Source organism: Ctenopharyngodon idella, chromosome 5 (genome assembly GCF_019924925.1).
Source record: "Ctenopharyngodon idella isolate HZGC_01 chromosome 5, HZGC01, whole genome shotgun sequence".
NCBI lineage: Eukaryota > Metazoa > Chordata > Actinopteri > Cypriniformes > Xenocyprididae > Ctenopharyngodon > Ctenopharyngodon idella.
The window spans coordinates 3,428,230-3,454,122 of NC_067224.1; the positions used below are offsets into that span (position 1 = coordinate 3,428,230).

At 36.6% G+C, this 25,893-nt stretch overlaps 1 protein-coding gene across 1 annotated transcript in view; it reads left to right on the forward strand.

Annotated features, from left to right (window-relative positions):
- The first annotated feature begins 533 nt into the window (after positions 1 to 533).
- The window catches only part of LOC127513280 (disks large homolog 4), a 158,029-nt gene continuing 132,669 nt past the window's right edge, over positions 534 to 25,893 (forward strand). The window contains exon 1 of the mRNA XM_051894954.1: positions 534 to 1,010. Coding sequence (XP_051750914.1) covers positions 981 to 1,010 — 30 coding nt within the window. The 5' untranslated portion in view covers positions 534 to 980. The remainder of the gene's footprint in view (positions 1,011 to 25,893) is intronic.

Consider the following 25,893-nt stretch of genomic DNA (forward strand, 5'->3'; position numbering starts at 1 on the left):
CCTATTATTAATTTCTTTATTTTTGTCATTTTTAGTTTTTTTTAAATATAAATAATTATTAAATATAGATTTAATAATTTTTATTTCAGTTTGAGTTATTTTAGTACATCAAGTTGCATCTGCAGTGTATGCAAATGCAGCGGATTCCATGCGTGCACAGTATACGTTTACCGTTGCCTACTGTTTCGCATACTACCTTTTTAAGCACACAGTACGCTTGTATTCCATTGGAACGTAGCCTGTCCGTTTACTGATTTCACTGCGCTTTATAAAGCCATGGCCACATGACAACAGCCCGGCTATTTACACAGCAACAACTCTGCAGCGTTGCCAAGGCAACGCTTACCGAAAGCCATGACAACCAGAGTAGTACCCTCGTTATCTTTTATCGTTTTCGTGTACTCCTTTACATTTGGTGCTTTTCTTGGTCTTTAACTCTCTGATTCTCTCTCTACACACACATCTTCGCCTCCCCTTCCATCTTTTTACGTCCCCCTCCCTCACTGCGCGCGCGCGCGCGAGCTCTCTCTCTACATCTTCTGCCGCTTCAGTCCGTTCCCTCTTTCTTTTCTCCCCCTCTTCGTCACCTCTCGTATCTGCACTCATCCTCCCCTGCCCATCTCCTTTCATTTGCTCGTATCCTCTCTTCCATCTCGTCTTTTTTGTATCTCCCAGCTCCTCATCGATACGAACGCGTTCCTCTCCTCGTCCTTTCCTCGTTTGCTAAATCCTAAAGCCAGACCTCTCGTGTTCTCTCTCTCTCTCTCCGTCCCACCCCCTTCCTCTTTACGTTTCCCCCCTCCCTCCATACTCTATTTTCCTCAATGCTTAAGTCAGTCAAAAGAGATACGCTGAAGAAAAGAGGGGCGAACGGCGGGCGCTGAGAGAGAGACCGAGAGAAGGAGAGAAGCTGGAGGGAGAGAGGGGAGAGGGGGGAACGGGGGTTTGGATACATCTCCACCTGTCTTCTTCTCTCTGCCATGGACTGCCTCTGCATAGTGACCACAAAGGTAAGCCAATTCATTCCGTCACGACCAGAAGCAGGAATGTGTGGTGTGCGCGCGCGAAGTTTATAACCATTATTCGCTGGTTCTTCTGCTAGTGTGCTGTGAAGGGAGCGTTCTGTTCCGAGCGATAGTCATGGTTCAGCACTTCTTTGTTCCTTCGTCTAATCTTCCGTTCTCACTTTTCTCTCTCAACCGAGCTCGTATTTTGAATTTGAAATCAAATTCGTGCCTGTTTTATGATAGGACCATCATGTATTTGCATTCCCTCTCTTGCCTCCCTACGCGTTTTTTTTTTTTGCGCGCGCGTGGAACCTTCGTTCAAAAAACTGGACGCAGCGCAACGCTTGGGTCTCGAGACGCGTTTTTTAAAAGTTCAACTTCTCTTTACTCGACTCGCTGAAAAAAACAAAAAACAGCGAGACGACACTACTAAACTGTCAAAAATGTCCATCTAAGCTAGTGTGTACATGTGTACATCAATTAAAAAAATAGCGCAGCGGAACGCAAGAACGCGTGTGAAACGCGTGTGAAACTGCAGCTCGCGCTCACTGTGGTGCAGTCAGAAATGATATATATGAAATAAATCTCAGTGTGAACACTTCAAATCATCATCAAATACAAAAGTAGCTGCAAAAGTGCTAGATTTTAATGGCTCGCTGTTTTAAGTTTTGGACTAGCTAATTGTGAGTATTGTCATTATTTAAAACAAAAAAATACACTTCTTTTAGCAGCATTTTGGGCAGCATTTACCTCAGAAAAAGATAATATGTGACCCTGGACTATAAAACCAGTCATAAGGGTTGAAATTGAGATTTATACATCATCTGAAAGGTGAATAAATAAGCACTGATATATGGTTTGTTAGGATAGGACAATATTTGTCCGAGATACAACTATTTGAATATCTGGAATCTAAAGGTGCAAAAAAATCAAAATACTGAGAAAATCACCTTTAAAGTTGTCCAAATGAAGTCCTTAGCAATGCATATCTACTCACAAAAATACATTTTTGATATATTTACAGTAGGAAATTTACAAAATATGTTCATGAACATGATCTTTATGTAATATCCTAATGCTTTCTGGCATAAAAGAAAAAAAGATAATTTTGACCCATACAGTGTTTTGTTGGCTATTGCTACAAATATACCTGTGCGACTTATGACTGGTTTTGTGGTCCAGGGTCACATATTTGACAGCTACAAGGCACTACAGTGTCTGTATAGTCTCTCACCTAATAACTAGACAGAATATAATGAAATATATCAAATGTTTGATAACATAAAAAAAGAACAGTTCAGATTCCCTTCCCCCACACACACAATTTAAATATCTGGGGCATTTTTGTCAGTTTCACTGACATTTTGGCCTCGAGCCCTGGTTAATTTCTGACCCTGCTGTGGTACTTCAGACGTGTGATGCTGTCCGTGAAGAGGACATGAGAGAAAAAAGTGAGACCGATCCGTTAAATTATAGAGGGAAGGATGTATATATGTGTGGGAGCCAGAGAACGAGAGGGAAAGCTCTCATTAATAAAAGCTCACATGTGATTTGTCATCTAACTGCAGTTAGCGGGCTCTGTGTGCGTATGGAGGTGAGACACATCCCACTGCTCCTGACGGCATGTGCCTCTTTGCCCATGTCGTGTTCCTGGCAGAGCACGCCGAATGGTTTATGTAACGTTGGCTGGTGCTTTCGCTCCCAAGCTGGAGTCTGTTCTATCACTTTTCTCTCTCTCTCTCATTGTCTTCAGATGGACTCCCACCTTGCATGCTCCTCCTAAACACTATATGACCTCAGTCCCAACAGACCTACTGTATGAGTGAGTCAGAAAGGTACGAAGAGAGAGAGAGTTGAAGAGAGAAATTAGCGCAGTGCCTGCTTTTGTGTGGGTTGAGATGGAAACAGTGCACTGGTCTCTTGGATGTGCTGTTATTAAAGACCGTACAGTGATTTTAGTAAGGATCCCAATTGTGTTGCTCTTTCTGTGAGGATCAAATTAGTGACTTATAGGGGATAAATACGTTTTCTTGTTTCTTTTTAGCTCTCTGTGTTTCTTCTGATCCCCTTTCTTTCTACTTAGTCAACTAAAATAAGGTAAAGTGTTGTACCTTATTTTGAAATGTTGGGAAACTTTGTATGGAGAAATGTACAAATAAAGTGATGGATAAAAGGATCAAATTAATGCCCGTTCACACCAAGAATGATAACTATAAAGATAACGATAAAGATATAGTTCTAAAAAATAATTCTAGATATAAAAGAATAGCACTGTCCACACCATAGCTATGACGATAACGATATAGAGAAACGATATTGTTGGGATCACTTTAAGAACGATTTTTTTTCCTGCTGTTGAACGATAAAACACTGACAGCCAATCAGAATCCATTCTAATTTAAGGGCTCGCGCATTTAAAATGGCAGACGACACTGCGGAGAAGTTAATCGCCAAGGTCCAGAAAAAGCCACCACTGTTTGACAAGTCAAACCCCTTTTTCAAGGAAAAAGAAAATGGATGTTTGGAAAACAATCGGTCGTAACCTCAGTATAAATGGTGAGCATTAACGATGAGATCATTCTGACAGGCTAGCAAAGAGTGTAACATAAAATTACTTTTAGGTAAGTTATCCAGTGCTAGTTTCGACAACATTGTCTTGCTTCCTATGAAGTTGCAGTGAAAAAGACTAGGTGATGTTCTTATTCCACTATATTGACTTCGTCAGCTAAATTCACTGTTAGATTAGATCGATTACACTAGCTATTCACTCCAAACATATCATGCTGAGGACATCTTCTGGTTAAAGCCGTGTAAATGCAACAAGAACATCAAAAACATGTTGTACACACTTTGAAACCGCAGCGCGTGAGCTTAGAATAAACAGACCGTTATCATTCGTTGGTGTCGACGCAAATATAGTTATCGTTATGTTACTTTTATAGTTATCGTTCTTGGTATGAACAGGCCATTAGGGCGATAACTATAATGATAAAGAAATAGATCATTCTAAATATAAAAGAATAGCAGAGTTCATAACACATCTATAACCATAATGGCACAGAGAAACGATATCTAGTTGAAATCATTTTCAGAACCATTTTTTTTTTACAGCTGATGAATGATAAAAACAGCCAATCAGAATCCATCTTGTTTTAAAGTGCTTGAGCATTTAAAGTGGCAGACGACAAAACTGCAGCGTGCGTTACGAATAAACAAAAATATCGCCCACTGGTGTGGACGCTAATATAGTTATCGTTAAGGCCTGTTTACACCAAGAACGAAAACTATAAAGATAACTATAACGATAACTAAATGTTTATTCAAAGCTCATGCGCTGCAGTTTCAAAGTGTGTACAACATGCTTTTGCTGTTCTTGTTGCATTTACACGGCTTTAACCAGAAGATGTCCTCAGCATGCTATGTTTCGAGTGAATAGCTAGTGTAATCGATCTAATCTAACAGTGAATTTACCTGATGAAGTCAATATAGTGGAATAAAAACATCACCTAAGCTGCGTCCGAAATTGCGTACTGTTGAGTAGGTACTACATTTGAATTTAAATTTACTTCACGACCGTTGAAAAAGTACGTTCTATATAGTACGAATGCGTGTAGTAAGAATGAATTCGGATGTACTACATCCGCTATGTTGTTACTGTCACATGACCTACCAGCGTCAGTTACGTCCTTTGAACTCCATTCACAAATCCTCTCCCGTGGCCTCATGGGATAGTAAAGTGTCCATCGTATGTAAGTAGTAAGTCATCCGGGTACTTTTCGACTACTGTTTTTCAAATACTATGAATTCGGACATACTACTCTGTTCACATACTGTTTTTCACGTACTATATAGTAGAGAAGTATTCGATTTTGGACGCGGTGCTAGTCTTTTTTACTACAACTTCAAAGGAAGCAAGACAATGTTGTTGAAACTAGCACTTGATACCTGAGGTAATTTTATGTTACACTGTTTGCTAGCCTGGCATAATGATTTCATCGTTAATACTTCTCACCATTTATTCTGAGGGGTAGGACCGATTGTTTTCCATATATCCATTTTCTTTAAAGTATCCTTGAAAAGGGGGTTTGAATTGTCAAACATGGGAGGCTTTTTCTGGACCTGGGCGATTAACTTCTCCGCAATGTCGTCTGCCATTTTAAATGTGCAAGCCCTTACATTACAACCAGGGTTGCCAGGTTTTCACAACGAAACCCGCCCAATTGCTACACAAAACTAGCCCAATCGTGTTCCGGTGGGTAAAATCCACATTTTAGGCTGGGTTCCTCTGGTAAAATTCACATTCCAGGAGCTAACTATCATGGTATTTGGGGTGGCTTCAACCCACGGACATGAAAAACCCAATTCATAAGCATAGCGTAGATAATTTAGTCTGGGGAGAGTTCATAAATCTCTGATTAGCAGGCGTTATCTTTGAGACACTGCCCAAAACTCTACATGACACTTTACTGATTTCTGTGTCATGATTACTGTTTTATTTTTTTCTCTGGAGAAATATCTGGAAAGCAGAAGACTTGAGCGAAATTCTACCTTTTTTTCTATTCAATCTGATTGCTGTAAACAAACGACTGCATTAGATGTAATGTTGTCCAGAAAGTTTACTCTGGATTCACAATAGTCTCTCAATAGCTTCTGGCACCAAAATGATGTTCTTCCCTCAACCGTAGCCTTACAAACATCTAGTGTTAATACTTAAATGTTCATCTACATTTTAATTAGCATTAAGCCTGTATGAACCACAGAATACATGTGCTTTGTTTATTATGCTTACAATTAAATCATTTGCACAGTAGACAAACGGCTAATTTAAACCACTTAGCATCTAGCAAGTGTACTAACTGCATATGCTGATTATTCCCTCTAGAAGTTTTCTTAATTACTAACATTCTCTTACTTAGGGAACAACAACTTAACCCAGTGTTTTTATCTATTTCTTTGTTTTTCTTAAATAAGGGGTGGTCATAATGCACTTTTAGTTCCATTCACTTCCATTCATATCCATGAATCCTTTCCATCCCTTTATTCTGTATTAACATCCCTTTATTCTGACAACCATCCCTTTATTCTGTATTTTTATTAGCACACTGCTGGACTAACCAATAAACAATTGACATATACAGTGATATAGCTATTGTACTTCAAATGTGAATTTTTTTATACAAAAAAAACTGTACTTGCACACAATATAATATTAATGAATTAAAAGGTCAATTAAAAGGGTACTTTAAAAGAGTACACACTTAAGAACATTTAAAAGTGCACTTTGCAATAATGTCATATTAAAAGTTTTACTTTACAGTACATTTTAAATAATTGTTTTAATAATCTTTTGTCATGCTTTAAAGAAGTACACTTCTTTTGATGTGTTGACTAACATACTAAAGCACATGTAAAGTACTTGATTATAATTTTTAATTGTAGTGTGTTATTCGATATTGCATTTAAAGTTATAGTATATTGTAAATGCACAACATCATTACAAATGTAAAATGTTTGAAACTTGTCATTATACAGTATGTGCCATTTCTATTTAAGCTTGTGTCATGTATTTACATATATTATTTTAATACATGACATACAAGTTTCAATAGAAATGACATATAAGATGACATACACTTAAAGATGTAATTAAGTCATATTAAGTTGGTCAAAAAGCACTCTTAAGTTTAACTAATTGCATTTAAATTATTATAAATTTTAATTTAATTGTGAATAACATGGAATTAAGTGTCCAAAAACATTACATTCAGTTCACACAGTATATTATTTCCGTAATGAAATAATAAAGAGTACTTCTTTTTCACAAAAGATACCGTGCTGCTGAATGTTCACCATATTCATATATCTTGGTATTTGCATGGTACTTGAATTATCATGTTAAATGTCCAAAAAATCTGTGCTATTACGATGGTGTATGTCCACTGTACGATGGTATTACCACTGCACTTCTTGTCAGCGTCTTTGTGTCACTCCGTGAGTCCCATCCTTATTCAGTAACTTTTTGTTACCCCCTTTTTTGATCCATAAAGTTTGATGTACATTATGGTCCGGTTTCATTGAGTTGTATTGTGGGTGAGTTGTCTATTGTGCCAGCGTACATCTGTGTGTATGTTATATGTTTTTTCAGCATGTGTGCTATTTTGTTGTGTCAGAATCAGTTTTTTGTTTGTGTATGAATGTATGTGTGTGTTAGCTCATCTGTGGCCACAGATGCATGTGAATGTCACTCAGTTCCTGTTGGCTTCATTTGATTTAAGCCTGTTCCCTTGGCAACAGAAGCAGGCGCCTGTTCGTCAGTTGACAGAAGCAGACAATATGAAGTGGGTAGGAGAGATGAGCGAAGAGAACGATAGAGAAGGTTTCTGTGTATCTGTAGAGGTGTGTACGTGAAAGCTGATAAGCTGTATGTGTGCAATCTCTCCGAATGCTTTACTTGGTTAGTGTGTCTGAAGACGGGCCGTTTGTGTGTGCGTATGTGTGTGTGTACAGAAGGAGGTTTACCCTTTGAAAGCCTCTTCAGTCAGACTGAAACTGGATCTCTCCCTGTGGTGACTGAGATTGAGCCAAATCTGGCTCCACAGACTGTGACAGTGGATGAATCCACCTCACTTTGACCAATAAATGTCTCTCGCTGTATTTAAATGGATTTTTTGTTGCAACACGATACTTACATTTATTCATTTTCACTTTAAATGCGACCTACAGTGCATTCAAGAAGACAGTGTATTCATTTTCTAAGAATCAAACATATGACCTTGGCGTTGTGAGCGTCATGCTCTATTAGCTGCAGGAACTTAATGTCTTTGTTTCAAGCATTTGTTAATTTTGTCAGTGCAGCAGTTTCGTAACTTACACTTTTAGTGAAAAACTGACCAGGCTTCAACCAGCTGCATTGCTGAGGTTTGACTGAATGAATCAAGATTTGTGGTTGCACATGTAGCAAAAACACACCGTTTTTGTGTGTCCTTTAAATGCAAATGAGCTGCTGCTCCCTTTCCAGAAGAGGGCGGAGCTTTAACAGCTCGCGCTTCGGTTGCTCAACAACAACAAAGCTGGAGAATCTCACGCAGCCAAAATGAGGATTGTCAGTAACGGTGTTCAGCCTTACATTGTTCAAACCGGAGTCGGACACTGATGGAGAGACTCAGGAAGAAGTTACAACTTTTAACTGGATGTTTCTGAATGGTTAGTGGATAAATTTATGTAGTTGCTGTGGAGTTGATTCAACTCATCGACTAGCATGTGCCGTCATGTTAATCTTTTGTGCAAATCCAGCGTTGAATTGACCCTCGTTTGTGAAGCAGTCCGGCGTAAAATGACGGTATGGTAACTAGGGCTGTGATGGTAGGCATGACAACCGCGCCACTGCGGGCGTGGAGGGTCACCGGCGGTAGTGTGACATATATATATATATATATATATATATATATATAATCTCAGAGGTCGCGTTAACCAAAAATTTTCCGTCATAGATGGTATTTTTTTAGCGGTGACGGAAAAAATCTGCAGCCCGTCCGTCATTTTGACAGATTACTGAGACTGATGTTGCTTCTAACTGTAATTCCCACCCCTGTCCAGTTGGTGGTGAGTGCGCACCAGTGTGGCAGCAGAGCGCGAGTTCAGTCTCCAGAATAAAATGAAAACGATGCGCTTGATTACACACAGACGAGCACCCAGTTTAAGTCAATTTTATAATAATAAAGTTACTTATACTTACTTACATAATTAAGTTTTGTTATTTTTCTTGCTGACTATAAGTTTATGGTCAACGAATGGCTTTTCTGAGGTATAATGTTACGTGGCATTGTTTGCAACACTGATTGAACTGACGTGATACAGATTTCGGTAAGCTACTGTATCTTGCAAAATATTTTCTGATGTTCATTCATGTTTATTTCGTTCTGTACAGTAGTAAAGAGGAAAGGATGATCGCGTTCACTCACGATCCTCGACAAGTGTTCAAGATTAAAACTGAAAAGTGACGCAGTCTTTAACTTTCTTTTCATAATATAAATAAATGCATAGCCTATGCCTATTTGTATTTGCTTATCCTGCGTAAGGTCGTGAATAAAACTGAAAATGTGAACGAAATCAGAAGCTATTAAATGTCTTATTAAAACATAAAAATTAAAATGACGGGTAATAATTGATTATGATGGATTTTTTTTTTTACAATCCTGTCCATCAAAATGACGGCGAAACGCAAGTCTAACGCAACATCTGATATATATATATATATATATATATATAAAACCAACCCTACCACCGCAACACCGGCGGTTGTTGGTGATTTCCCACCACAGTAGTAAAAATGTGCCACCGTCACAGCCCTAATGGTAACAACACTCTACTACAGCAACTCTTCCTCTTCTCTAAAGCAGCCCAACATGGCCTCATGGTTCTCGGGGGCGGGGTTTATGTAAATTTTAGGGTTAGTGATGTCACCAACCCGGAAAGAAGCTTGTTGTAGTCCCTACCAGCTGTTTGTTGTAGTCCTTAAAAAGTGATTTCTGTAAAAGAAAATATCTCCCTTTGCATTGAACTTTGAGCATCATAACTTTTCAGATGTTGTTTATGCTCAAACAGCAACATTACACACTAACTAAAATTAAAAAAGTGAAATAATAAAGGAACCCTTTAAATGTTTGGGCATAAATGTCTTGATCACACAGTGAGATGGTTCTATTTGTGTCTAGTTCTGTCAGGATGCACACCAGGCCAAATCTGTGGTGCGTACATTTGAGGTCACTTGCATTGAGCACAAGAAAGCAGTCCTGAAGCAGTTCATTCTTTAACCCTGTAAAGCCTGACATATGAAATAAAAGTCAGAAAAAGCTTTGAAATGGAACAGTTTATTGAAACTTTAGACAAAATATGAATAAAAAAAATTAAAAAATAGTATTATATAGTGAGAATATGGAGGATATTGAGGAGGAAAAACACCTCAGTTTTATCAAAGTCCCTTCAAGACAAGTAATTTCACTTGGCGGCCATCTTTGAATGGGGAAACATCAAATTCTCCAAAGCTGTTTGCCAAGCTTTTGATTAAATTTCATATTTGAAATCACCAATGAAATCTGACAACAACTGTCTCATAAATTTTGTTTCTAAACACTCGAATCATGACAAAAACGGTATTATTCAGGCTGGATCAAGCTAATGCGCATGCGCAGTCTATTTTAACGATCTAAGCACATGGTCTGAAGCACATGGCTCAGGTGTACTTAAGGTGTGTCCGAATCAACTTTTGATGTTTAACAATGGAAAAAAAGGTCGGCGTGCCAGGTGCATGGTCCAAAAGGGTTGTACCTGGTCTCTTAATGAGTCATGGGTGTGTTTTGGGCGTAACGTGCAATAAACCAATCAGAGCCTCATCTCCCATTCCCTTTAACAACAGCTATTTACATGGCGGAATATAGACACCCTCAATCTGACAAGTCAGATTTTATTTTTAATATTTGGCATGATTGTGTGCTGCTGCGCGTCCCTGTGTGTGTAATAAGCAGAGTGTACGCACGTTGTGCACCCGCATATAGGCGCATATTACTAACACGCCCTTTAAATAACAAAAAAAATACTACTGGCTGCTCCTTCCCATGCAACTAAAGTGACACAGTTCCTCTGAAGTCTTATGTTAGCTAGGATTGTCAAAAGTACAGGTGCTTTCAAACGCTCCCGTGCGTTGATCATTGTAGCCAATCACAGACATATCTGTTGAGCGCGTAAACACAATGGCCAATCAGAGGTGTTTAAGTTAGTCAGAATCCACTCAACAGCACTTAAAATGCTAGGGGGAAATGCTGGTATTGTTACATTTTTAACATTTTAGTACCGACTTGGTACCGAAGTAGGCCTATCAGTACTTTTGACAACCCTAGAACAGACCCAAATATAATGAATTTCCTGTGATATTTCTCTCCGCCACAGCTCTCAAAATCCATTCACACTTCCACATATTCAATCTTGGCATGTTGCGTTTGGACTCAGTGACGTTTGTTGCCATTGATGTAAAAACCTGCAAGACCGACATGTGTTGGCATGTAAGTTTGTGTATGCGCGGATGAAAGCAAGATTTTCAGTGAACAACGATTTAAGATTATTTTTGTGTTTATGTTGTGCTGGCTGACAGCTAGCAGTAGCAAACATTGTCCTTTACTGATTCCATTGAAAACATTATGCAATTCAGTAATTCAGGCTGATTTAATCCTCGAGTGAAAGTGTCAGACAGGAGGGTTACAGGCCAGGGATAAGGCGTGTAGCATTCGACTGGCCATATGATCTCAACATTTGATCCCTATGAATCTACGTACGCCAGGTAAAATAAAACCGCTTTTAGTAGGGTACTGATATGACTGGAGTCTTCATCTCATGGGAGTAAAACAATAGCAAACCTTTGGGAGCGACACAAGAGTGAGTCAGTCTGAGTGAACTTTCCTTTAAACAATTGGTGTGGGATCAGCACATATAGTCATTTCAGAGCTGATAAATTAAGCCACATTTATTATTAGATTTTTATTTGACATGGACATCACAATTACATTGGATGAACCATATGCATTTGCTTGAGTGTTTTAGCACACTTGTTTAACACTTGTTCAATCTTTACACAGTTTTAGACAGGATCAGATGCAGATGAAAGGTGTACTTGGATGGCTGACCTTCAAACAAATAGCATTTTTTTTTTTTTTTATAATTTATACTTAGAAATTCAGTTGTAGGTGTATGTTAAAATCCTACTTGAGCAGAACCATAATTTACCCCCCACTGAATAAACCTAAGCTTGAATAAACAAGCTTTTACAGCAGAACTGAACGCTTTTTATTCAGCACCACTAAACATTTAGTTCCAAATTTGATCCCTTCAAATTTCTGACCCTGACTCATATTTAGAGGAGAAAAGAGTGAAAGTAGATTTCTGAGAGATTTTTGAAGAGTTTAAGACTTTAAGATCTTTTAACAGATTTTGTTGTCGGTAATGACAGAGATTGTTAAACGAGTGCTGTTTGTGAAGGTGATGGGTCATCTCATTCATCCACAATTGATTTGGTACAAACAGCCAAAATCTTTTTTTTAGCCATCACAAGGCTTATTTATTTTATGCTAATAAAAAAAAATGTGAGTGAGATTTTTTAAATGAAATGATCAGTTCAGTTTTGATTAACACTGTGAAGAAGAGTTAGGCCAGAAATGTATGTAAACTAAGGGGTCGTTTACAAGACATCATTTTCAACTAAAAACGGAAAACTTTATGCATTTTGGCCGTTCATTTACATGACAATGGTGTAATGCAGTTCGTAAATACGGGAAGAAGGAGGCGGGAACCGGCAAACGTTCAACACAACTTTAATATATAAAATAAACAAATACAAAACGAAAGTAATGCCGGCAGACCCTCATGGACGTCTGCCGGCCACACAAACATAATAAAACCATAAAATAAAGTCCAGGCCTGGTCCTCTCTCGTCCTTCACTGTCGTCGCTCCCCTTTTATGCTTCCGGAGCTCTTCCGTGAGAGACTCGAGACCGGTGCAATGCGCAGCTGATGCTCATTAACACTCGTGTCACCGGCCTCGCGCTGTTCTCTCATGGCTCTCGTCCGCCCTGCTCGTCACAAATGGTATTTTGGCGGCCTGAAAATGCAAGCTTTTGAAATCTGGTTTCAAAGTGCACGTTTTTGAAAACGATACCGTTGTAGTCTCCATGTAAACTACAAAAAAATACCCTTAAACCTACCCTAAACACAAAAGTGAATGCTTGACCAAAGCATTGTAAGTGTGTGGTCCTGTTGAACACTCAAAGACCTTGCTAAAAATCAAGTACACATAGTTTTAAAAAGAGTACTTATTATGGAAATAATATACTTTAAAAGAATATACTTAAATGCAAACTGAATGTAATGTTTTTAGACACCTAATTGCATGTTAACTGCAATTAAATGAAAATGTATTATAGTTTAAATTTATATTAAATGCAATTAGCTGAACTTTAGAGTGCTTTTTTGACACACTAAAGTGCATTTTTATATGTAATTTCATAATTACTTCTAATGTCTTTGAAATATGGTTAAAATAACAAGCATTTAATGTTATTTCTGTTGAGACTTGTGTGATGTCAAACATCAAAACTAGTGTACTTCTTTAAAGCACAACAAAAAACTATTAAAACAATGATTTATAATGTACAGTTCTTTTAAAAATACAAGTGCACATTCAACACAATTAAGCACCCTTCTTTTTCACAATGGGATGCACTCAGTAATTTACCTCATTAAAAATGGGATGTGTTATTATTCAGCTATCTAACTATAAGCATATCGACTTTAACTTGTCTGTAGTTGACCTGAAAGAGAACTGACCACAGGAGGAGGCAGTTTATGTTAATGTTTGAATGTATGGAAGCAGTAACAAGAGTTGAGAGATAAAGGCAGAAGACAAGATTTTAAGTGAATAATGACTTAAGGCTTTTCCGTTACACAAGACTGAACGAACTGGGTTAATTGAAAAAACTGGATGAAAGATTCACACTCACAGATCTAACTGCCTGTTTGAGTGATTCATTTGCTGAAAATGAGATTTAAGCATTTATTGAACATTAAACCGAGCCATGAAATGTCTTTATTTTTTAAATAAGCTTATCCACAGGATAACATACATTAATAATCAGCTGATTGATCAATGATTGATGTGATGAATAATAAAAAAGGAAGGAAACAGTTGACTTGAGGTTTCTGCATCAAGAACAAAGGAAATAGTAAGAGCTAAGGTTACGGTGAAGTACTTACAATGGAAGTAAATGGTGACACATTTTGGAAGATTTAATTGCAGAAATGTAAAGCTTATAATTTTATAAAAGCACATGCATTCTTCAGATAAACGTCTGTATTATTTGAGCAGTAAAGCTGTTTTTGTACGAAATATTGCTTCAAGTGATTCTTTGCATTACCAGGAAAAGAAAGAACCCGCTTATTCAGGAATGAACCCTCTTATTATCCAGTATTATTATTTCCATGGTATAAGGTTGTTGAGTTGCTGTATGTCTGGAAATTAAAAAGGTAAGTGATGTTGGATCCTTCAGATCCCATGTCAGAGAAAAACCCACATATTCCTTTTTTGTTTAAAAAAATCAATGCATTGAAACTTTTCTAAAGAACGATAGACTGATTCTTAAAAGTTAATAATATTCTCCTAAAAAGGTTCTTCCAAGGCATCAGGCAGTAAAACCATTTTTGTAACTTTTATTTTTTAGAGTAGAAAGATAAAGATGTGCTTTAATCCATTATTCATAAAACCTTGTCTACAAAGATACCTCCATGTGGTTGATTCCTGAAGGCAGAGTAGATGTTTCCTTCGCTGTCTATGATTTCTCATAATCTTTTTCATACATTTTGGTAGATGACTGAAAGAATAAAATTGTTTTCTGACAGAGCAGTTTTTTAACTTTTAATACTATTACTGACAAATAACTGCTGTAGTCATTACAGATTCATTTGGTTCAGTCTTAAAGCTCAAAACCTGAGTTTGCTCCAACTAAATACAAGCTATACATAGTGGTAGTATAGTAGTATAAGTTCTGACTCAAACTGACTTACACAGTAACTTATAACTTATAAGCGGAAATAACTGACTCCGGTGACTGCTTTGCGTTGTGGCCACATTACCACCTTGGGTGTGCATTATTAATTCAAATAATTCTGTCGTCAGTTATTCCTTACTTATACTACAGGGCTGTTGAATGTTTGATTATGACTGGTTGATGAACATTATAAGGTGTGCAATTATTTTCTGGTAAACTCTGGTAAAGTAGTTCCAGGCAGGTCTTGACCACATTACAGTTCCATATCACTTCGCCAAATTATTTCAGTTATTTCAAAGGTCTGCAGCAGCAAAAGAACCAAAACCCACAAAGACGCTGACTAAGCAAATAAATATAACAAACAATAGGATAAAATTGACCAACTATTTCCATGTTTTCCCCACAAAATTATTTTTTATTACTTTTGGAAAGCATGCTCTCTTTCTCCCGCTCTCTCTCCCACACAGTGCACACACGGAAACATTCACGCGCATAGAAACTTGTCAGCGCTGCCCTGTGACTTTATCAGTAAAATAGTTTCGCATCTGCAGAACTACATGACATTTCTCAGCATCGAGGTACCGTTGTTATTTTTGAAGCAGTTAAACTTACAGCTTCGCTATTAGTAGAGACACTGCTGCTGAACACTGTTGAGAAACTCACAGACTGAGATCACTCCGCTTTGCGCCGTGACCGCATTATCACTTCGGATGTGCATTGTTTTTCTAATATTATTCCTTATTAAAGAATTAACCTTTATTGAGAAGCTAAACCTACCCAAAAACACTATATCATTCTTAAAAATAAAGGGTTTTTTTTGCAGTGATGCCATAGAAGAACCATTTTTAGACCTTCCAGTAAACTGTTCTTAAATTTTTTTTTTTTGCGCACTGCTCTGGGTGTGTGTGTGTCTACGGTTTGCAGTGTGTGTGTGTTCACTACACTTCTGTTCCTAATGTGTGTGCGCTAACTTAGATGGGTTAAATGCAGAGGACAAATTATGGGTATGGGTTACCATACTTACCCTTACGAAAAATACGTTTATTCAAGTGTGCTATTAGTATACTTCTTTTAAACAAAAAAATACGAAAGTATACTTTCAGTCTACTTTTTATATACTTATCAGAAATATACTTTATGTACTTCTGAGAAATATACTTAAAATTGCACTTAAGTATACTTGACTTATACTGACAGAAATGTCTAAGTATATTTGGCCTATACTTGGACTCAGTCTTTTGATCGAGATATACTATATAAAAGTGTAGTATAAAAGTACATTGTTTGAAAATATTGATTTATAAAGAAAACAGATATATAGCTACGGATCCCCGCAAATGACATGCAAGAAAAAAAAAATTAAATCGTTCGCACAATTTACTAATTTGTTCCCTCGATTTACTAAATCGTGCGCACAATTTACTAAAACACGATTTACATGCGCATGATTTATAAATCGAGGGAACGAAATAGTAAATCGTGCGCACGTTTTAGCCTACTATTTTTTTCCTGCATGTCATGTCCGGGGCTTCGTATATAGCTAATTCTGAGTATCTGAATTTTTGTGTAGGCTAGTCCTCTGGTGTACATAGGAATTTACTTCAAATCTTTCCTCGCCATTGACTGAATTTTCAGGCTTATACGGTAGGGTGCGCTGTTACGCATCTTCTGAAAGAGGACGGAATCTCCAGATCAAAATGCAGGAGAAGAAGAAGCTGAAACAAGCGATAGAAGATTACTCACACAAATGTAAAATAAAGCGATCATCAAACATTAAACAGCATATAAATAAAAACTGTCAAACGTTATGTGGACTATGAGGACTATGAACCTTTGGGGGTGTTTATGGACTCAATCTACTCCACCTGTGTTTGATCATTGTTCTAAATCCCATCCGGACATTTGACAAAAATGCAATTTTCTCAGCTTTTTGTTTAAAATGTTTACATTTTTTTTTTTTTTTTTTTTTTTTAAATGAAACTTACCCACATTTAAGTGTTGATAAAAAAGGATTCATGAAGATGGAATAAAATGTTTTTAAAATGGAAAGAGTTAAAGTACTGTTAAAGGTATTTCAAGTATAAAAAATAATACCTAAATAGGAACATAGTAGTATACTTAAAGTGCAAAAATAATATATAAAAAGTGTGCTATAAGTGTGATATGTTCACTTAAAGAAAACTTACAAGTATACTTGCACTAAACTAGTAGTTTACTGAGAGTATATTTCAAAGTGTACTTTTATATACTAAAAATGTATTACTAGTAAAAATAGTAAACTAGTATACTTTTAAGTTCATTTGTAGTACAGATGCAGTACAAATGAGAAACGAATCTGTGAACTAGTTGTGTACTTAAAGTTTACTACTGTTACACTTATAGTACACTTAAATGTATACTTCAATTGGGCCAATTTAGTCTTAAGTGGTATTAAAATAGTACACTTACAAGTTTACTACTAGTACATTGATACTAGTATGCTTAAAAAAAATATACTTCTTTTTCGTAAGGGTAGCCTTCACATTTCACTTTCACTGTATAAAGAAGCTTTTGTACAATGGAAAGTTTCCATGGATGTTAAAGGTTCTTCATGGAGCCATCAATGTTAAACTGCTCTCCTTTTCGGTGTAAGGTCATAAACGGCTTAAGAATAAACCGATCGTCGGAGCTAGATTTCTGTAAACACCTTAACCTGTGTTCTGTTGGTTTATCGATGTGCGCATGTGTGAAATGTGACAGGACGTTCCTTTAAATACGGCAGATTTAAGCTCATCCAGCCACAGCGAGTGTTTTGCATAGAGGAGGGGAAATGTATAACGCAAACTCAACTTTTTCTTGACCCAAGAAATATAAAAATGTGTTATCATCTCGTTCAGCCAAAGGACGAGTAGAAACTTCAAATATGAGAGGAGAATGCAAGTTTCCCACTGACATTTTGAAATACTCTGGGGTTTTTAATGCTTTATTTAACATGACAACTCACATAATAAACAGAGTGAAATACATGGATGCTTACGTTTTGACGTCACCATCAGGGAATAAACTGTTATCAGTGTATTGGTGTGCATGTAAACGTGCTCAACGCCAATAAAGAACTATTATTTTTAATATTGTGGGTAAGAAATTTTAAGAAGCCTTATTTGTAGATATTTAGATGTTCATTTGGATGCCAGTCTGAAACAAGTTGCCTTCAGAAGTGTATCTTCATACAAAGATACTGACTGACAACACAAGTGATGTACAAATGCACTCGCCGTCTGTTTCGGACGTACTCATTTGCTGCCCAGCTATGAGGAGGAGGAGGCTGCATGCAGTGAACACTTCTGTGATGTACTGTGCTAACAGAACTTTTAAAGTGATTTGAGACAGACTGAAGAGCGTCTCCATGGATATTAACAAGCCTTTTTTAAAAAACGTTCACACGTCTGTGAGAGTGAGAAAAGGCTGGAGATTGGCACAGTTTGTGATTACGTTGATAAAAATAAGTGTGTGTGTGTGTGTGTGTTTGTGTGTGTGTATGTGTGTGTGCGCGTGTACCTGTGTGTATGCGTATGTGTTTGTGATAGTGTGTGTGTGTGTGTTAGTCTAGAGACTGGCTGTGACAGGCCAGGTTTGGCTAACATACAGGAGGCAGATGGCCTATTTAAAATGGAAAGGACTTCACCGGCGGGCCAAGTAAACTGATGTTCACCCTCCATGATTAGCCTCTCAAAACCATCAGCCCATCAGATCCAGACCACCGAGCGTTTCACACGTCTCACACACTCACATCAACACTCCAATGTGGAGCTTAACTTTAGTTAGGATGCACTGATACTGAAAATTTGGTTGATATGGTAACTGACTTTTTTTTTTATGTCTAATAATGGACATAATGACCTTGTGAAGTCAGCCTTCAAACTAAATCACCAATGTATAACTTTAAATGCTATGTGACACCAGATAATAAAGCATTAGATGCAAAGTATGGATAACTGTTTAACCCTATAAAGCCTACTATATCATACACATTTATATATATTAGAAACATGATCAAAACTTGTTGTACACAATCTACTACAAGCCTTCTGTCTGATTGATAGTTTACACTTTTTTAGTGAGTAAAAGTCCTTTTAATATCATTATAAAAACATCCACCTTTAGGTTGTGGTTCACGTGTCTTTTAGCTGAGAAATCTTTATTTTTATTTATTTATACATAAGAATAACTTTTAGATTGCTAGAAATATTTTAAGATGAACACTTACTGGACTGAAGCAACTTGTTTTCTTGATTATCCATACATAAATTCTTAGAAAAATCATGTTAAAATGTGTATCAAATATGATCACAATAAAACTACAGAGCTTTGATCATATTATAACATAATATTAGGATATATAGTGTGACAACTGATATTTATATGCATTTTATGTAAGTTTAGTCTGTTATACTGTTATTAAGATCTCATTGATTTACATTACAATCACTATTTCATCTTACTTTTTGGCCATATAGATATCAGCAGCTGCACCAAATTGCATATTTTTGATCAGTTTGGTCCTCTGGATGAAATTGAGCTGTTTTTTCCTCATCTATGAGCTCCATATTCTCACTATGAGCTGTAAAAGCCTGGGCCCATATTCATAAAAAATCTTACTGCAAAGAATAGCTCCTAGTGACAAAACTCTAAGAAAATTCTTAGAAATGTGGGCGTTTCCTCTTAAAATGAAATAAAAATCCTAGTAAAGATAAAAGTAATTCAGAAAGCATCTTAACCCTTAAAAGTGGTCTTAAGGTCCAAAATAGTTAGGAGTACAGATGAGGACTTTTAAGAGGTTTAAGAGTTTCTTTAGCAGTGGAGAAACGTGAAGAGGAGAAGAAATGTGTTGCACAATGCATGACAGTGAGTTAATAAGACACTACACATTAGTTCGTGCAGGGATCACGTTTGTGACCGATCTTATTACAGACACACTAATATCTCCGACACAGCGCAGAAATGCCATAGTGCCTGAAATGGAAGTAATCACTACATTAACATATTTGGCAACTGGAAAAATGCAAGCAGTGATGATTTGGGTCTGTCACAGCCCTTAAGCAAAGTGATCACTCAATTACAGCACTTTCAGAACCTCTTATTGTGTCGCTGTTCATTTCCTATCAAATACGTAATTTTCTAACAGCTCCTGTTTGTTAAACTTCTCATTTGCAGTTAGTTGTTATCAGTTTGGTTCATGAAAAGAAGATTTTCAAAAGTTTTACCAAAAACTTCATGGATGCAAGAGGCAAATTTGTTCTCCATGAGAAGCGTGTAAAATGTGTAAAATTAGACGTCTCCAGCACAAATTAAGAAACAGTGGTGGTGAGTTTCGTATTTTAAAAATATATACACAGTTACTAAGCAGTCAAAGCAAAATTTGCAAAATTTTGCGGCTTTACAGCACACATGGATGATATTATAGTAAGAAACGAAAGAAAAGACACTAAGCTGCCTAGATCCCTTACGAACATTAGTGGATAATACCAAAATTGTATATTTTTGAGAGACAAGAAGAAAAAGAAAGAGAGAGAGAGAATAGAGATGAGAGTGAGAAATGACTGCAAGGAGAAGAAGAGAAGGAGAGACTGGATTCACTGCTCACTGAAGTCACAAGTATGATGTAACCGTGACTGAGAGATAGACTTTCACATTGATCCTGTCCATTGACAAACTGTAGCATGTGTGTGTGTGTGTGTGTGTGTGTGTGGGGTGTCTGCATACTCGTCTACTCTGAAGGTCCCTGAGTTCATTTGTTCCCCACACCCATCAAACTCTTTGCTCTTGGTCACTAAACAATAACAACTTTTCTCTTCTGTAGGAAAAAAAATGAACAAATTGAATCTTAAAGTGGGAATGAACCAGAAATTGCAATGTCTTTAGTTCCCTGTTGTGAAGTATATCCAAGTAAAGCGGCTTTTCAAATGAGAAAAAAATACTTTTGTCTATCAGGAATTGACTGAATCGTTAGATCATTGTTGTTTGCTAATTTAAAAAAAAAAAAAAAATGATGTGCACGAATAAATCATTTAAAACGAATACTGCAACATTACATCCAAAAATAAGAATTGTTGATTTTGATTTCATGGTGGCTTTGTGACTGAGTTGTTTTTCCTAGACAACAATGACATTAAATGGAGAGCAAATAGAGACCTTTGCTAGAGTCTTTTGAAAGATTGAGATTGAATAGTTTGTATAAACACAATAAGGCTGTGAAAGCGAGTGAGTAGATGAGTTTACCTGTTCAATGCAAGGGCGTAACCATGTCTTGAACACTGGGGGGAAGTTTTTTTTTGTTTTGCACATGTGTGTATGTAGTTATTGGTCTTTTTATTTGAAAGAATTAAATAATTTTAGGATTTAAAGGGAATAAAGAAAAATAAAGAATAATGTAGTTATTAAGTAATCAATTTAAACTATTTGAAAATAATATTTTATTTTAAAATATGCATATTCACTCTTATGTCTACTATATAAAAAACGCAAAACATTTCTTGTCTCTTCACATTAAATTAGTATTAATTACATGAAGCATGTAAATAATAGCATAGCCTAGGGTCAAATCAAAACGGTGAAATTTCATTAAAAAAAGTTGAACGGTTCGCCTTAAACTTGTGGATATTGCCGTAAAACAGTTGTCAAATATTAAATGTTTAGCTACTTGCATTTTACCACGCACTCTTTCAACATTAAATCTGAAGTGTTGCATTGGAATTCGCACTCGTCTTCTGTGAACACTAAGGCCCGCCTCCTTTGATTTGATTGGCCATCTCGATCATTTTGACATTGATGAGCGCTGTTAGACCGCTGAGGCTAAAAATGTAACTTTTTAAAACTTCTTCTCCTTATAACAAACAAAGTGGTATGTAATGGAGTACAGCAGAGCAGCATCAGGAATATCAATATTGGGGGGGATGTGCGGCCCTGGTTCAATGTGATGATGTTAGACAACCTCTGTAGTGTCTTTTAGACAATTGTTAGCAACCTCCTTTTTCAAGACACATAAAAGCTTTAAAAAAATCACAAGGGTGTATTACTGAGGTATTTTATGTCATAGAATTGCCTAAAATGTGAAAATATCTTGAGCTTGTGTTCACCACAGATCTTATTTCAGGATTTAACAAAAAAAAATAAAAATGAAAAATTGACTTCAGGACGATGGAACCAGAAGTGCTAAAATGCGAACTCCCGTTCCCATTTCCGGGTTATGGCCTTCAAAAATATGTCATTCCTGCAGCACTCTATTTATAGCACTTTTAATTTAATTAAAATGCATAATTTTATAATGAAATTTGTTTAATTTTTCAATTTTATGTGAGATGAAAGAGTTCAGAGCAATCAGAGTCAGAGTCCCAGCACATCATGGTATAACTATATTCCCTCTTCTAGAAATGATGTTTTATTGACAAAATTCGGGAGGAGCATGTTCAGAAAATGAACCTAATTAATGGGGGGAGCTTATTCAGGTAATCAGCTCAATTAGCATCAGGAGGTATATATACAGCAGACAAACCTCCGTTCTATGACAGTTTTCCAGCATCCCTCCACCACCCCATCTCCTCATTTATAACTATTCCTATCCCAAACTTGGGATGGGGGATGTACTCGGGGTTCGGGCCTAATTCCGAGCTCGGAGCCCTCCCGCCAAATACCCATAACCTTTACTCTATTCAATCATATGTAAGTGTGAACTCATGAAATCACTCTTTGGTTGTCTTCTAAGGGAGCGTGATAACTTAAATGGCACCTCATAAGTAACTGGTTTGGAGCACTCTACATAGACAACATCTTCTCCACAATCTTGGGTGGATTTTTTTTTTCTCCATTGAGCTCATTGCAGTGCATTCTGGGATTGCTTTTCTCTGTATACATGTGATGATGCCTTAAAATGCACACACAATTTTTTGGAAAAGCCTCTGTGTCAGGCTTTAGGACAGAGTCCGCATCTTAACATTTTCTGTTTTTTTAATTCATATTCTTGCTTTTCTCTCTGTCCTCTTTGTACGTTCTCTCTCCCCTCTCCTTTCTCGCTCATTATAGCGTGTTTAGATGAATAATACATGCACAAGAGATGTAAGTTGGTGAATGTCAGCAGCTGTGCTGATCTGTGCCATGTCCAGTGTCGTTCAAACACAAGACAGCTTCCCTTTGAGCTGAGCGAGGGTTTTAGTAAGCTAGTCTGCACCTAAACATGGCTGTTAGTTTTTCTAAAATGAGAACTATGGGTACAGACTAAAGCAAAATAATTTTTTAGGTAGCAGAGCATTGTATATTTAGCTACCACCTCCAGGTGTGTGTGTGTGCGTGTGTGATTGTGTGGCCATGTTCAGAATTCAAGCTTACTACTTACACAGTACTGCACAGGATACACTGTACACTTCCTATTACTGTTTAAAAATAGTATATGAGACAGCAGGCATTATGCAATGATAAATGTTTCAAACAATAGTTTGTCACCCAAGGTAGCATGATTAATCGTTGAAAGATCACGATCGTGATCTTATTCCTAAATGACAGTGATTCGGCTCTGTCTATTAAACCTTTGACAAGTACTATCACAGCAAACATTCAAATCTGTGTTGGCGCTGCCGCTGATCCAGAGAGAGGCGTTGTCATGTATAGGTATTAAAACAGCTTCACAAAGTCTTTTCAGCTGCACACAGTATCATTATTTCTGTGTTACATTAATTAAATTATCACAGAAGTACTGGGATAAAAGTTTATAGTTCAGATATAAACACTGATGTCTACAGTAGCGATCAAAATAGAGTAAATCACCTTCTTGATGCTTCAAATAATGATACACTCTAAAAAATGCTGGGTTAAAAACAAACCAAGTTGGACTAAAAATGGACAAACCCAGCGGTTGGGTTAAATGTTTGCCCAACCTGCTGTTTTATTTAACTCAACTATTGTTTAAAAATTAGTATGGCTGGCTTAAAATGAATCCAAAATAGGTTGGAAATTAAAAGTCAGACACATAATAATCAAAAGATGAACATTTATTAATAAGCAATTTAATAAATGTTTATAGTTTCATTATTATTCATTAAACTTGTTAATAAATGTTAATTTCCAACATATTTTGGGTTCATTTTAAGCAAGCAATACAGTAATTTTTAAACAATAGTTGAGTTAAATAAAACTACCCAGCAGGTTGGGCAAACATTTAACCCAATCACTTGGTTTGTCCATTTTCAACTCAATGTGGGTTGTTTTTAACCCAGCATTTTTTAGTGTTGTATCAGTTACATTGTTACACCAGTAGGTGGTGACAAGTGACTGTTAAAAAATGTATCTGTCATTGAATCACACATTCAAAAGATTTGTTCAAAAACATTGATTCATCAAATAATGAATCAAGTGAAATCTTTATGAGTGAGTCATTGAATCATTCATTCAAACCGATTTAAAAAAAAAAATTAATAAAAATTAATTAAATATTTTTTAAATAGACTGCAGCAATTAACATTTTGTCAGAACCTCGATTAAATTATTTGTTATTTTGTTTAGTTGTCTGTTCAGAATCGTGGGAGAGTCAAGAACTCTATTTTAAATGAAAAAATCATGATTCTCACTTAAAGGTGCAATATGTAAGATTTTGCAGTAAAATATCCAAAAAACCACTAGGCCAGTGTTATATATTTTGTTCACTTGAGTACTTACAATATCCCAAATGTTTCCAACTATTTGTAAATCATGAGAAAATTGCAATTTTATCCAAGGCTCCGGGACGTGTGAGGAGTCGCCTGACAATTGCGTCATACCCGCGTTACCCTCGGTTTCCTGTTTTATTTTGTAGAAACCATGGAAACACCAAAGACGCTTTAATATATTACATGTTTTAATAGACAAGGGAACAACTGTTTGGTTACATTTATAGACAGAAAACTAATTGTTGTTATATAGCTCAACACGTTTAGTCTTATTGTTTAAATCTAATTTTCTTGATTTTTTCTGAGTACCATGCTTTACCATGCCTCAGAGAAAAACACTATTTTGTCAAGTGGCTAACATAGCATAATCAGATGCAGCTTTATTTTTAGTAACAGTAATACAGCATTTTCTCCATCATACAATACACTTTAAAATTAATTGCATGCCATTTTTCAACACAAGCCATCCAGCATTTAATATGATATTCTAAAATCGATCTATCTTACTGCAGTGTGCAACAGTGTCTCACAGCAGCCACTGAGCGAACGCACAGAGTAATGTTATAACATAATTTTCAACACTCTCAAATGTATCTAATATGATAAACAGAGCTGTGTTTCCTCATACTCATGACCAGAAAAGCGGAAGCAGCGCCGGCGACTGTGGCATAATAAAAGTCGCTCCGCTGCTCACGAGGCGTGTGTTGCGGAATCGCTCCAGCTGCCTCGTTCAGCTCCCACAACACTCGGTCCTGCTCTGCTTCATACTACAGTAACGTTAATAATCGCATCCATGAACATGATTTCTTCCCGAGTCCTATCCCAAATCTTTTGCACCGTCCGTTGAGGTGAAGACCACATGTCCTAAGATTCCGCGCTCAAACTTGGCGTCATCAAGCTACGCCTTTGATTTGAATAGGCCTCTAGTGACCTCTAGTGGACAGAAATCCTACATACTGCACCTTTAACCCAGAATCATGCAGGTCTAACATAGGGTGGCTATCTGTCCGGTTTTAGGTTGGATACACTGCAAAGTTCTGTAACTGTATTTAAATGTGCGACAGTATCCGAAACCATAGTTACTCATTAGTTATGGTAGGCTTGTGGATTATTTTTCCATTTTTATTTTGAATAATAAGTACACTCTAAAAAATGCTGGGTTAAAAACAACACAAGTTGGGTTGAAAATGGACAAACCTTTTAAACTAGTGGTTGGGTTAAATGTTTGCCCAACCTGCTGGGTAGTTTTATTTAACTCAACTATTGTTTAAAAATGACTGTATTGCTTGCTTAAAATTAACCCAAAATATGTTGGAAATGAACATTTATTAATATGTTTAATGAATAATAATTAAACAACAAACATTTATTAAATTGCTTATTAATAAATGTTCACCTTTTAATTATTATTGTTGTGCTTAGTAATTATTTGTCTTATTTTTAATTTCCAACCTATTTTGGCTTCATTTTAAGCCAGACATACAGTCATTTTTAATCAATAGTTGAGTTAAATAAAACTGCCCAGCAGGTTGGGCAAACATTTAACCCAACCGGTGGGTTTGTCCATTTTCAACCCAACTTGGGTTGTTTTTAACCCAGAATTTTTTAGAGTGTACAGCAAAA